Source organism: Paramisgurnus dabryanus, chromosome 18 (assembly GCF_030506205.2).
Source record: "Paramisgurnus dabryanus chromosome 18, PD_genome_1.1, whole genome shotgun sequence".
In the NCBI taxonomy this organism is placed as follows: Eukaryota; Metazoa; Chordata; class Actinopteri; order Cypriniformes; family Cobitidae; genus Paramisgurnus; species Paramisgurnus dabryanus.
Genome location: NC_133354.1, coordinates 4,384,841 through 4,396,926, shown reverse-complemented (window position 1 = coordinate 4,396,926; position 12,086 = coordinate 4,384,841). Strand labels below are relative to the sequence as shown.

Below are 12,086 nucleotides of genomic sequence, written 5' to 3'. Positions count from 1 at the left end.
GTCATTTTTAATTTGTAGTTTTAATTTGAATGGTAATATAAAATGCAGCTTCTGAGAGGTTGCATTTCTAAATTTGTCTGCTTTAAAGTGTCAACACAGAAAAAAATTCCACCCAATATTATTTAACGTATTGTGCAGGGTTCCCACGGGAATCTTTGAAATCCTTGAAAGTTTGTGAATCTGGGGGGAAAAAATTCAAGGCCTTGGGAAGTTTTTAAAAATATAAATACATAGATACAGGTTATTGAAAGTGCTTGAATTGAAGGATAATATCATAAAACTTCTAGACTTTTTAAGCACACGTGCTAAACTGTTCGCTTTAAATGCTTATATCTTCTGTATGCGAATGTTGATTCATACAAAAATGCTTTTTGCATAGTTGTGTTTGACACATGAAAATGTCTCTGGTTACGTAACTGTTGTTCCCTGAGAATGGAACGAGGTGCTGAGTCTCACTTGCCATACTTCCTGCGTCCCTGTAACGCCGTCTTTTTGCAATATTTCAGATAGCGATATACTTCCTGGCTCCCGTATCACCCTGTCTTTGTCGTTAAGCCTCAGCATTGATTGAATTTTATATACACATTCAGACGCACTTACCCTTGGAGGCGTCCCAAAGTGTCACTGCAGTGATGCAGCGTGAGTTCCCTCAAAAGGGAACTGTAACAATGTATCTTTAAAGGTAACACCTTGCTCTCACTTGAAATGTGTCCCCACATTTAGTCTTTGAATTTGAGGATATTGGACCTGAATGTGAATTGACCTTCCTAAGTTTGTTTTGGTTGATTTATGGACTATCGTGATCACCCCTATTTAAGACATCTCAATGTGCGTGGCATCATGCAGAGTTTCTTTAAAGTTAATTTAGCCCAAATCATACAAAGCCACTAAGCACATCAGACTGAGCTTTTGTTGGGTTTGAGTCATACCTTATCCATTACATACCAAATAGATGCTGAAAAGAGAGAGAGACCGAGAGATAAGTGGTGTAAGAGAGACAATTCAAAAGATATGTGATATTTTTAAAAGGACAGATTGAGCAAAAAAGAGGCTGATCTGTCCAGATGTGAAATGAAAGGAAAAGAGATAACTAGTTCCTGTTGTCTAAAGCAGGAAGTTTGATCTCCAATGCCCCCCTGATGATGAATTCCTGTTTGGTTACCCTGGGGTCAGGTCAGATTAGTCCTTTTAGCTCATCTGCTCGATCATCCTGCTAGGTTTACAGGTTTCTATTTACCTTTCAGTCACATACGACATAGGCATGATTAGTAGGACAGGCCGTTTCTAGATGAACTAAATAGTTTATACACTTCTTTTTTTTTTCTTTGAAAGGTCACATGATGACTATATGTGCTTTTCCTTTGCATCTTGTGTCCTGAGCCGTGTGTCAACGCAGTCTGTGTTTCCTGTATCTGTTTTTCTTGGATTCAAGCTGAGGTTTCACCTTCCTGTGTTTCTGATTTCCCAAAACACAGGTCAAGTCCTGTTTTAGACTGAATCACATTGTAAATATTGATATGCTTTGGATGCTCTGTAACCAAACCCAGGACTATGAGGACAGTTTGAGCCAGATTTTCTCTTATCGGCTCCTAATATCATATTCTGCTGGTTAAACATTTCCACAAAAGTGAGAGCAAGACTCTGGGTTATCTTATGAGACTTGCAGACTTCAGCACATTATGCTTAATTTCACCTTGAAAACATCATCCTGATCAATTTTTATTGTGCACTTAAACCACACTTAAGCAATTTATTTTCTAAGTATAGACCGCCTTTATCTCAAAATATTACACTGGCTCGCATCTTCTTGATAAATTGTCGATAAATTGTCATACGATTGTAGTTGTTATCTTTTTTGCTTATTTGTCACTTTTGTTACATGTGTAAGATTAATTTTTACATTAAACTTTGAATCATGAATGATTTCTTTTAGGCTTTATTTGCAAAGTTGCATAGGGCATGTGGAATAATATAAATACTGTTTTACTGTATTGCAACTATGAAAAGGCTGTTTTTAATCTAAATAAAGGTGCCTTATTTCAGCACGAAAGTGTTTGAACACTGGGTTGCTGGGAAGAACTGTGGTTATCTAGTTTACCAAGTTAAGTAAATTTAACTTTGTAACAACATGATTGTGAGTAAATAATGACAGAACTTTTTATTTTTGGGTAAACTATCCCTCAGCAATAAATAAATATTAAAATAAAGCACACTTTATTGTATGTCACAGGGTTCCCACGGGTCACAGAATTTTTGGAATATCATGGAATTTTAAAAGATCTTTTCCAGGCATTGAATCTCTGGGAATTTTATAGCTATTGGTGATATGTCTGACGATATGTCTGACGATTGTCGATACTATTGTCTGTCGGCACAACCCTAGCGCGCACACGTCCCCACAGCTTTAAAAGTATATTTACAGGACATTTACAAATTTAGGAAAGATGAAGAAATCATTTTTATCCATTAAAACCAGAATCCGGAAAAAATAAAAACGGAAAATATGAAACTGGAGACTAAATAAAAAAATAAAACTGATTTCACAAGGTGCTACTGATGTCAGCTTTAATGCAATTTTTAGACATGTTTTTATATGTGTATAGTGGAACAGCTAATGATTTGACTGCTGCTGCTGTCTGGATGTGGATGGTACATAGTGTTTCATTTGCATGTTGCTCTGCTTAATCCGTTTATTATTATCCAATTACTGCGAGACTGTAAACGGGACATTTCATTTAGTTGTTGATGCAGTGCTATAAATTTCACCGGATCCCTGAATCTGTCCTAGTCGCTCTCTTTGCAGAGTTGTGACTTTGCACACGTAGGCCTGTATCTGCAGGGAGTGTATGTGTGTGTTTCTAGGAGCATGCTGAGAAGTAAAATGACTGTATCCACCCAGAACGTTTGAAGTTCAGTTTACTGAGAATTTCCAATAGTACTCGAAGCAAGAACCAAATATTTACACTGATTTTGTGTTCTCCGTGTCCTGAATGAGTGTTATGTTTTTGCATGTTGAATGCGTTTATTAAGCCTTACATAACTTAGATTTCATGTCTTTATGAGGATAACACACATGATTTGTAGGGCTGGGCAAAAAAATCGATTAATCGTTTTTTAAAATGTGGTCGATTCAGAATCGATTCTCAAAGAGCAGAATCGATTTTTTCTTTCATATTTATTTCTGCAAACTTTGAACGAAAGATTAACGTTAATCGAATTACTAGTCTTCTTCACTAGATGTCACCCTATTTTTTGCTTTGCGCGAGGTTACCAAGGAGCGAGAGGCAAGCCTGTCATTCATTAATTCAGTGCTTAAAATGGCGGTTTCAGGTGCTTCATCGATTTTAATAATTAATTACCCACTTGAAACCTTCTGTTTACTGTTCTTTTTATTAGTATTGTATTTGTATTTAATCTATATTTATTGAGTTGAATCGAGAATCAAGTATAAAAACTGCCCCGAGAACCAGAATCGAAAATTGAATCGAGAATCGAAATCGAATCGATTTGACAGCTTGTGAATCGAAATTGAATCGATCTTGAAAATCTGAATCGATACCCAGCCCTAATGATTTGAAAAGTTTGTGATTTTATTGTTACAGTGCTAGCTAAGATGGGAACACGGTCGTCAACAGATGCCAGTCCTGTTTAACATCTGTGTTGATCTGTGTCAGTGTTGTGAGATGTGTTTAAGGTTGTGTACACACATAGGCTGATGAATTGATGGTGCTTCTGGTCTCTCTCAGGTTAAGTCAGTGCCATAGTGACGACCCTTGTGTTTATTTTAGTGTCTTTCTCAGTACTAGCAGTAACCCCCTACCAGCACCCCTGCATTTCCCATCTCAACCAGTGTCTCTGTTTTCCATTCCCAGAACCCACTTTAATGTTTTTCCCATGCATGGACCAGAATTATCCAGTATGAGACCCTGCTTCTGGTCTCCATGCCTAAATTTAAGCACTCTTAAATTTTAGCTGTCATTTTCAACATCATAACAGCCATTTATTTTAACTTCTGACTATCTCATCATGGGATACCTGCCTATGCATAGGGAATTGTACCTGATTATGTTTGACCCTCAAAGTCTGGTTTATTTGAGTAGTGTGATCACTTTGTACTGTACCTGGGTGCGGTACGCTTAACTGTACCCTGGTACACTTGAACCTAATTCACATAGCACTTTGGTTCCAGAAAATACCCGTAAAATAGGCTTCTGTGTAAATGCAAACATGTCCCATTAATATTCTGGGATCGCATATATCATCACAACAATGAATTTATGGTTCAGCTCTTTAAAATAGAGGATTTACATGCAGATTAACATTCATGGCGAGAAATGTCTGCAAACTGGACCGAAGCTGAAATTAGGGAGCTCGTCACTATCTGCGCGGAAGCTGCGTAGAAAAAAAACTACCAAGTGCACGATTTTAAACACATAATGTTTTTACGGTATTTGTGGGAATGCACCCACCGTTTCCGGAAAATTAACGGCAGTGTGAATGAGTCAAACAATCCTGGATGCATTTTTTGTGTGTTTTCCGTAATATCTGTGTAAAAAGGGCTTTGCAGAGGTGGTCTGTCATACAGCTTAGTTTGATGCAATGACGTAAGCCCCTTATGTCCGGATCATAAACTGTAGTGCTAGTGCAGACCAGCAGGGGAGTAAGTAGGGATTGGGGACAATCATGCTCAGATAAGGTTTGGTACAGTTAAAAACATTGTGAGTACACCATCAGATCTGGGTCTTCCAGGATTTGAGAGATTCACATTAAATCTAGTAATCATGTAAAGCATTTGTAATCTTTACTTAGAGGTGCAGCTCAATAATGTTTTAAAAGCTCTGTTTTGAAGGTGTTTTTGTTGTGGTGGTTTTGTGGTGTGATACGTCAGCATCCCTTCAGATGTGAGTGATTATTTTCAGACCTTTAGCCACGCACACAGTCTCATTAAAACTCGACTCAGATTAGCCTCTCCCATTCATCTTCTTGTGTGCATTCATATTGTGATTTAGTGTCCAGCTTTGTGTGAGATCTGAGAACAGGTGTTTTTAATACTGCTTGTGTTATCAAATGCTCCATCTATCTGTCTATTGAGTCAGATATGTCTCATACTGTTTATTTTAAAATGTATGTTGTAACCAACTTAATACACATCACACAGTAGTTTATATAACTTAATTAAATTGTCATAAATTGATTAATTGGGATGCAACAATACAGTTAAATACGGTTCAATACAAACCTCGGTTAGTAAACCACGGTTTTCTGTTTGGTCTTGATGACATTGCCTATTAAAATTGTTTTTACATTGCTTAGGTGACAGGAACAGTGAGATAAGATCAGTGTTTCTGCTACATGCATTCTGCCATGGCGGGCCACCACGCCTAAAAACATACCCGACCCCTGCTGTGGTGGCTAGAGGGGATACAGCAAAGGAAATCACACCGAATGAGCACTGTTTTATCATAATTCTTCACCCAAACCTAACCCTAAACGCATTTCACGATATTTAGGCTGTAGTTGTATCTCATCTAGCCACAACCACTGTTTTAATCCTAATGCTACCTCCAAATCTAATCCTTAACGTTTCGGCATGAGGAGGATGCGATTGTCCGCGATAGATATGTGTTGTATACACACATGTGATAGGGATGTAAAGACACGTCTTGCTGTTAGGACCGGAGCTCGTCCTCATAGAAAATACACATATATCTGTAAAGGCAAAGAGAGAAATCCAAAATATACACATCGCACATGAGAAACGGGTTATAAAAATGCGTTAAAATGGTCTCTAATTGCGGCCGCATTCAAAGATTGGTTAATGAGATCAGCAAATTTAGCAAGTACCGATAGTCATTTAATGCCGTTATCGGTTGATACCGATCGATCACAGCATCCCTAATTGTTATGTATTTTATAATAATAACTTGGGCTTTGTTCTGTTGATCAGCATCATTTCAGAATAGATAGTTTGCTGGTTCATGTCCAGTTAAAAAAAAATGTGTGACCACTGTTAATGTGTTGACACTGTCAAAAGCGGAGTTATTGTTGAGTTGAGTTGATATGAGAGTAGGTTTAACAGTAAAAGAAGCTATTAGGCTTGTTTGACTTCATGCGGCGCCGCAAGAATCGACAGCCGGATGACTTAAAAGTCCCGCGAGAGAGATTCGCGAAATCATACGGAGGAGTTTGCTTTTAAATCGCTTTCGAGGAAATTTGAAGTCATCAGGCTGCCGGTTCTTGCGGTGCCACATGAAGTAAAACGAGCCTAAATGCTGCATCGATCAGTGGTTAGTGGGTGGAGCTAATGACTCAGTTTTGCGCAGTGAATTCTGGTTAATTGAGTCCATCGAAGACCGTTACGAAAATTCCCCTTCAACACAATATCAATCTAATAATCCAAATCCAGCAATTTTTTTTTCTCATGTAAAATGGAAATAAATTACGCGTGATAACAGGCTAAAATGTCTAGGGTTTAATTCCGCTTTAAAAAACAGCAATATAAATATATGCTTAAGCCATTTCCTGGACTAAATAGTTCTTCTTCTGTGGCCCGTATTGAGTTTCTGTACGAGAGTGCCCTCTGGTAACTCTTTGAGAAGCATAGGCAGCATCATTGGCCAACTTATCGGGCCATCCCTATAAATGCTGAATAAAGAATTGGAGTAGATTTTTTTTTTTGCAGTAAATCAGAGTTGAGTTTGACTCCTCATCTGGATTTGATAGAGTAGTGTACGGTCGGCTGAGACAAACATCTGGCAATAATACCAGAAATACACACTCCCACTTACAAAACACACTTAAATACCGTCTGTATGTGTTTTCATCGGTTAATATCTCACATGACTTTGGGTCATGGTTCTCTCTCTATCTCTCGTGTCACTTCACTGGTTTAATCAATAACAGATTCAAATCCTCAGACTTGTTTCTCACCCAAAAGCCCTTGTTTACGAACAATTCTTGCATTTGTTTTCATTTTAAGGTCCTACATCAGGTCATATCAAGTATTTTCTCTTTTTCTTTCTAGCCTCATGAGTTTGATGAATGTCGGTTGGACATCAGTGTCAATGACAGTGTTTGGTATCTCCGGGCTCAAGATCCAGAACATCGGAACCAGTGGATCGACTCCATCGAGCTTCACAGGGTGAGTTCTCTTAAAACACATCAAAGTTATGACTACTGACATATAAAGTAGTGCTGTTTGCTCTTATCGTTTTTAATGATTGAGAGCATGAACCATTTGATGTTTGAGATAAAATAAAACTTACAGCGAAGTTAGGGGACTTAATTATGCCGTCTATGTGATGCGACAGCATGTGTTGTATTCAATATATCACCCTGCTCTACTACCCAGCATGCACCCTGTCTCAACCAGGCCTTATTGTCTCAATATGCTGCTCATAGTAGGTTGGTTACCCAACCACAGACCTCGCTTATCCATAGATGTGAATAATAATGTGATGAGAAGTCAGAGAGAAAAGACCATCTGTGACGGATTATGAGTGTGATTCAGCCTGTTTATATCTGTTAAGTGACACACACAAACCACATGTCAGTTTAGTACACAAACACTCAGTTGTACAGAAAATGCACATAAAACACAATGTTAGTTGTGCACGCTGAACTATGTTTGACTGTCTCACAGTTCATTGAACATGGGCGTGTACAGACACGCAGCCTTATTTCAGCAGGGACATTCAAACTCACACATGCAGTAGATCAATACTAGCATGCATGTTTGTTCATACCACTCACGTAACAATAGTTAAAATACAAGAGAGAGAGAGAGAGGATGTGGGTGAGTATAAACAACATGGGGGTTGGATGTGTGGAGAGAAACCATTGTGGTAGATTGAAGACATGTAGTTAGACCAATAACTAAAGAACATGAGTGTATAAACGTTCAGAAAAAATCTACAGTATTAAAAATGTTGTTGGAGTTCATGAGTTTTTTTTTTAGGTAGATGATGTTCATTGGTGCATGCAAATGATATTTATCCTTGAATATATTGAATATATATAATATCAAGTCAAGCTCTGATGTGTACGTATACGTTCGCTTACTTCCTTTCGTGTTTGCTGAGTTTGCACACATGTCATAAGGCCACACCCGGATCCACACCTCCTCTCAAACACACTTCCCCATCCATTCATCCCTGTCTTGCCTTCGGGCCGACCCCTTTATAATGACTCAGACACATGGCTTTCCTCATTGTCTGAATCATTGCTGAAATTCTTTCCAAGGTCCATATTCCCTCTCTCTGTCTCTCTCACTCACTCTCTGTTTCTTGTCAGGGTTCAAAGGTAATAGTACAGCTTCACAGAGACATTTAAGCAGTAATGAGGTTAAAGGTGGTTTAAAAATATGTTTTATGTTCATTTACATGTGGACTCCAGTCCGTGGCCTAGAAAAAGCTCTGTACGTGAAGTGGGTCACTTGCATGGTGGCTGCCATGCTTGGATAACATGACTGGGTTTAACACTTTAGGCTTGTTCGACTTCATGCGCGCCGCATGGACCGACAGCCAGATGATGTCAAAGTTCCACGAGAGCGATTTAAAAGCAAACTCTTCTGTATAATCCCTGTGTCATTTCACTTTATTTATTATGACTCAACTTGTATACCTAAATGTTCTGATTTCTTTGTATGAATTCAATATTTGGCTTGATGGCTACATCTGGTGGAAAGTTTGTGTCAATAGCCCACTTAGAAGTCCCCTTACTGATAAAATGCTGATGTGTCAAATACTTATTTTCCCCGCTGTATATGAAAAAGAAAAAGCTCTCTACGTAAAGTGGGTAACTTGCATGGTGACTACCATGCTTGGATCAAATGACTGGGTTTGGCACTTTAGGGTTGTTCGACATCATGTGGTGCCGCAGGAACCAACAGCAGGATGATGTCAAACCTCCACAAGACGATTTAAAAGCAGATTCCTCTGTATGATTTCACGTATCGCTCTCGCGGTACTTTGACGTCATCCGTCTGAAGTCGAAGTCGAACAAGCCTAATGTCTGTGGATCCTTTAAGTATTAATATGTTATACACTTAGGGCAGTTTCCCCAAACAGGGCTTAGACCGGGTGTTCCTCATACATTCTGAAAGTTAAGCTGCTGGCTCTTTGATCGCCCCCTTGTGGCTGGCTGCAGTACAAGTCATAAACCCAGCCCTGTCCATGAAAACAAACAGAACTCGAGCCAAAAGAAAAGAATAATTATACTTCCATTAAAATATTCTGGTTTTATGGTTTTGGTCCTTTAAGGTGTATTTAAAGAAAAAGATGCTCATGTAGATGCAGTGCATTGTAATGTTTGGCAGGTGTTAATGGTTAAGTTATATATCAGTGGTTACCTGTGATCAGTTTATCTTGCTGCACCTGTGTCTGATGCTTGAGTAATATAAGAGATATATCATAGGGAGTGGATGATGGTGTTTGGAGGATCTGTCTTTTGTTGGAGTTGCAGATTGTAATTGTGTTAATCTAATCAGAGCTGTATTGTGTATCAGAGCTCTCATCACTTTCACTGTCTCCGATCTAATAAAAGACAGTGCCACACACTCACATAAAGGCTATAAAAGAAATGACATGCACACTTGTTTTATCAGACTGCCTTTATTTAATCTCATGTCATCTCCTCTATACAATATATGTTGCAGCTGTATACAGGGATGGAAACTACTCTCCACTTCACAGCAATGCCTTAGAAAAAACATTTCTTTCATACCTTTTTATAATCTAAATAATCTTTCTTTACTACAAAGAACCATTTTTTAAAACTTTAGATGTTAAAGGTTTTTTATGGAACGATTTCGAAAAAAAATGGTTCTTCTATGCAGTTGTGAAGCAACTTTAGTTTTAAGAGTGTACTTTAGCTTAATTTGCAGTGTTTACAAAATTATTTTCCCAAATTGTTTTGTGAAGCAATGAAAGAATCACTTGAAATCAACACTAACTGTGGGTTCACACCAAATGCGTGTTCAAAGATTTGCGTGAGATCAATGCAAAGACGCGATCAGACGCATCTTCGCGTGGGGCGATGCGAATGACGCGATATGGGTGGCGCGTTTGCCGCAAAAACACGGACTATTCGCCTCAAACGCGTCTTTCAACTCGAGAGAGAAAAATTCTCATGACACAAAATTAAATCCCGCGAGTAATCTAAAGCGAGTAACTCGATGCCCTGCATTTGGTGTGTACGTAGCATAAGGCTTGATTGACAGTGCAAATCTTGATGACCAATTCCGATTTGTTGCCTATATCTGATTTTTTTTGACGACCCGCTTAGATTTTTTTTTTTAAAGCGACATTAATCCGATACCGTCATTTACACTGAACACTTGATGAAGAAATTCAAGGTAGACATACTGACCCTGGAATGCATGTATAAGATTTGTTACCACATATTTATGTGCTTTTTTTTCTTGCTTAAACATTCGTGGGTCATATCTGATCTGTGAGGAAAAAAAATCGAAATTGAGTCACTTCAAACATGCCATGTACATGCGGCCGAAGATTAAATCCATAAGGCATTATAAACATTTTAAAAAGCATGTATATATATTCAATTTAAACTCCATTTAAAGTTCCAGACAAATCCAGTATTGAAAGTTACCTGTGTTGCCTTGTGTCATGTAGCTGTTCATCAATGTAAACAATTTGCAAAGCAGTTCAAACAAAAAGTGCAAAATAAATCGTTATTGGCTTCTAAAGTAGGGAGTCGACTCTTGAGCAGCATTTTTGATTCATAATATTTTCAAATCTGTCTACGTATGAAGGGAATACTTTGCATAATCTCTCCGCCTACAGTTTCGCCGCGAGAAACGAAAACTCAGACCTGCCCACAAACACTTTCACTAGTCAGTGTGTTAACATAATTTCAAAAAGACACTATGTTTTGAGCTGTAAAGGCAAGTTTGTGTGGTTTTCACTAAAAAAGGTAAAGTTTTTTTTTTTTTAAATGTTCAACTCTCATTTTCTACGGCCAGTTCTCAGGGCTTATTTCTGATTCAACCTGTTAACTTTAACTGAAGACTAAAAAACTCTGTTTCTCCCTTCGTGTGCACACACATCACTACTGTTGTCTTGTTTTCCCTACATGTGTTAGGATATCAATAAAAACACACAATTTTTGTGCAAATTTTTTAATTGTTCCTACAATATCTAGAGGTTTCTCAAAGCTATGAATATTTCCGAAAACACATATTTTTGCAAAAACTGTACCATTTAAAAACACACAACATACATAAAACTTGCTTCTTGTAGGGTAACTTTGTCTTAGTTATTTCAGTCTCTTCTGATCCGAGAAACCATATAGCAGACTTGCGTCGTGTTGCTTCAGCCATTGTCTCATTGTATATTGTCAATTGTGCTTCATTCATTCACATTGAAGCTTTCTTGCTTTGAAAGACATATCAGGAATTTTAATTGCATGGAGCATGGGAAAATTAGTCCATTGCTACCATAAGTATATATTATTAAACAATTATACATGCTGCTAGAACAAAGTATCAAATAATAGGCAAATGTGCTAAACTTCAAAGTTCTTGAGCAACCTCTAAATATTAATATTGAGAAAAAATATTATTTATTTTTTATGAATTTATTTATTCATTATTTATTTATTTATTCCAACATATTGGTGGGGTGAGAGCATGAACATTAAGTAATAAAAATAAGGACCACCATACTGTACGGAGCAGAGTAGGCAGACTGAATATTTGAATGGTTTTGCACAAGTCGTTATGGGATGTCTGAGAAATGGGGTAATATTAAAATTATATTTTTAGAAAATAAGAGGGTTTTTTTGACCCTGCATGCATTTAAACCCGTTGTTGGGGACTACTTAACAATATAAGGAATCTTAGAAATTGGACCTGACTGGCACTTTAAAACTCAAAGTCTCTCTACAAATCAAATCATCTCTCTCTCTTTTTCTCTTTTTCTCTCTCTCTCTCTCTCTCTCTCTCTCTCTCTCTCTCTCTCTCTCATATGTAACTACAAGATTAGGTTTATTGATTCAGTGTATGTGCTTTGTGATATGATGTTATCGTTGTAAAGCAGCAGTCGCTGAGATTATTGATTGTGTAA

At 37.8% G+C, this 12,086-nt stretch overlaps 1 protein-coding gene across 4 annotated transcripts in view; it reads left to right on the top strand.

Annotated features, from left to right (window-relative positions):
- Nucleotides 1-12,086, top strand: part of cert1b (ceramide transporter 1b) — a 48,124-nt gene that overhangs the window by 11,460 nt on the left and 24,578 nt on the right. For all 4 annotated transcript variants that reach the window (XM_065243819.1, XM_065243817.1, XM_065243818.1 and 1 more), the window contains exon 3: nt 7,025-7,141. In XM_065243819.1, coding sequence (XP_065099891.1) covers nt 7,025-7,141 — 117 coding nt within the window. The remainder of the gene's footprint in view (nt 1-7,024; nt 7,142-12,086) is intronic.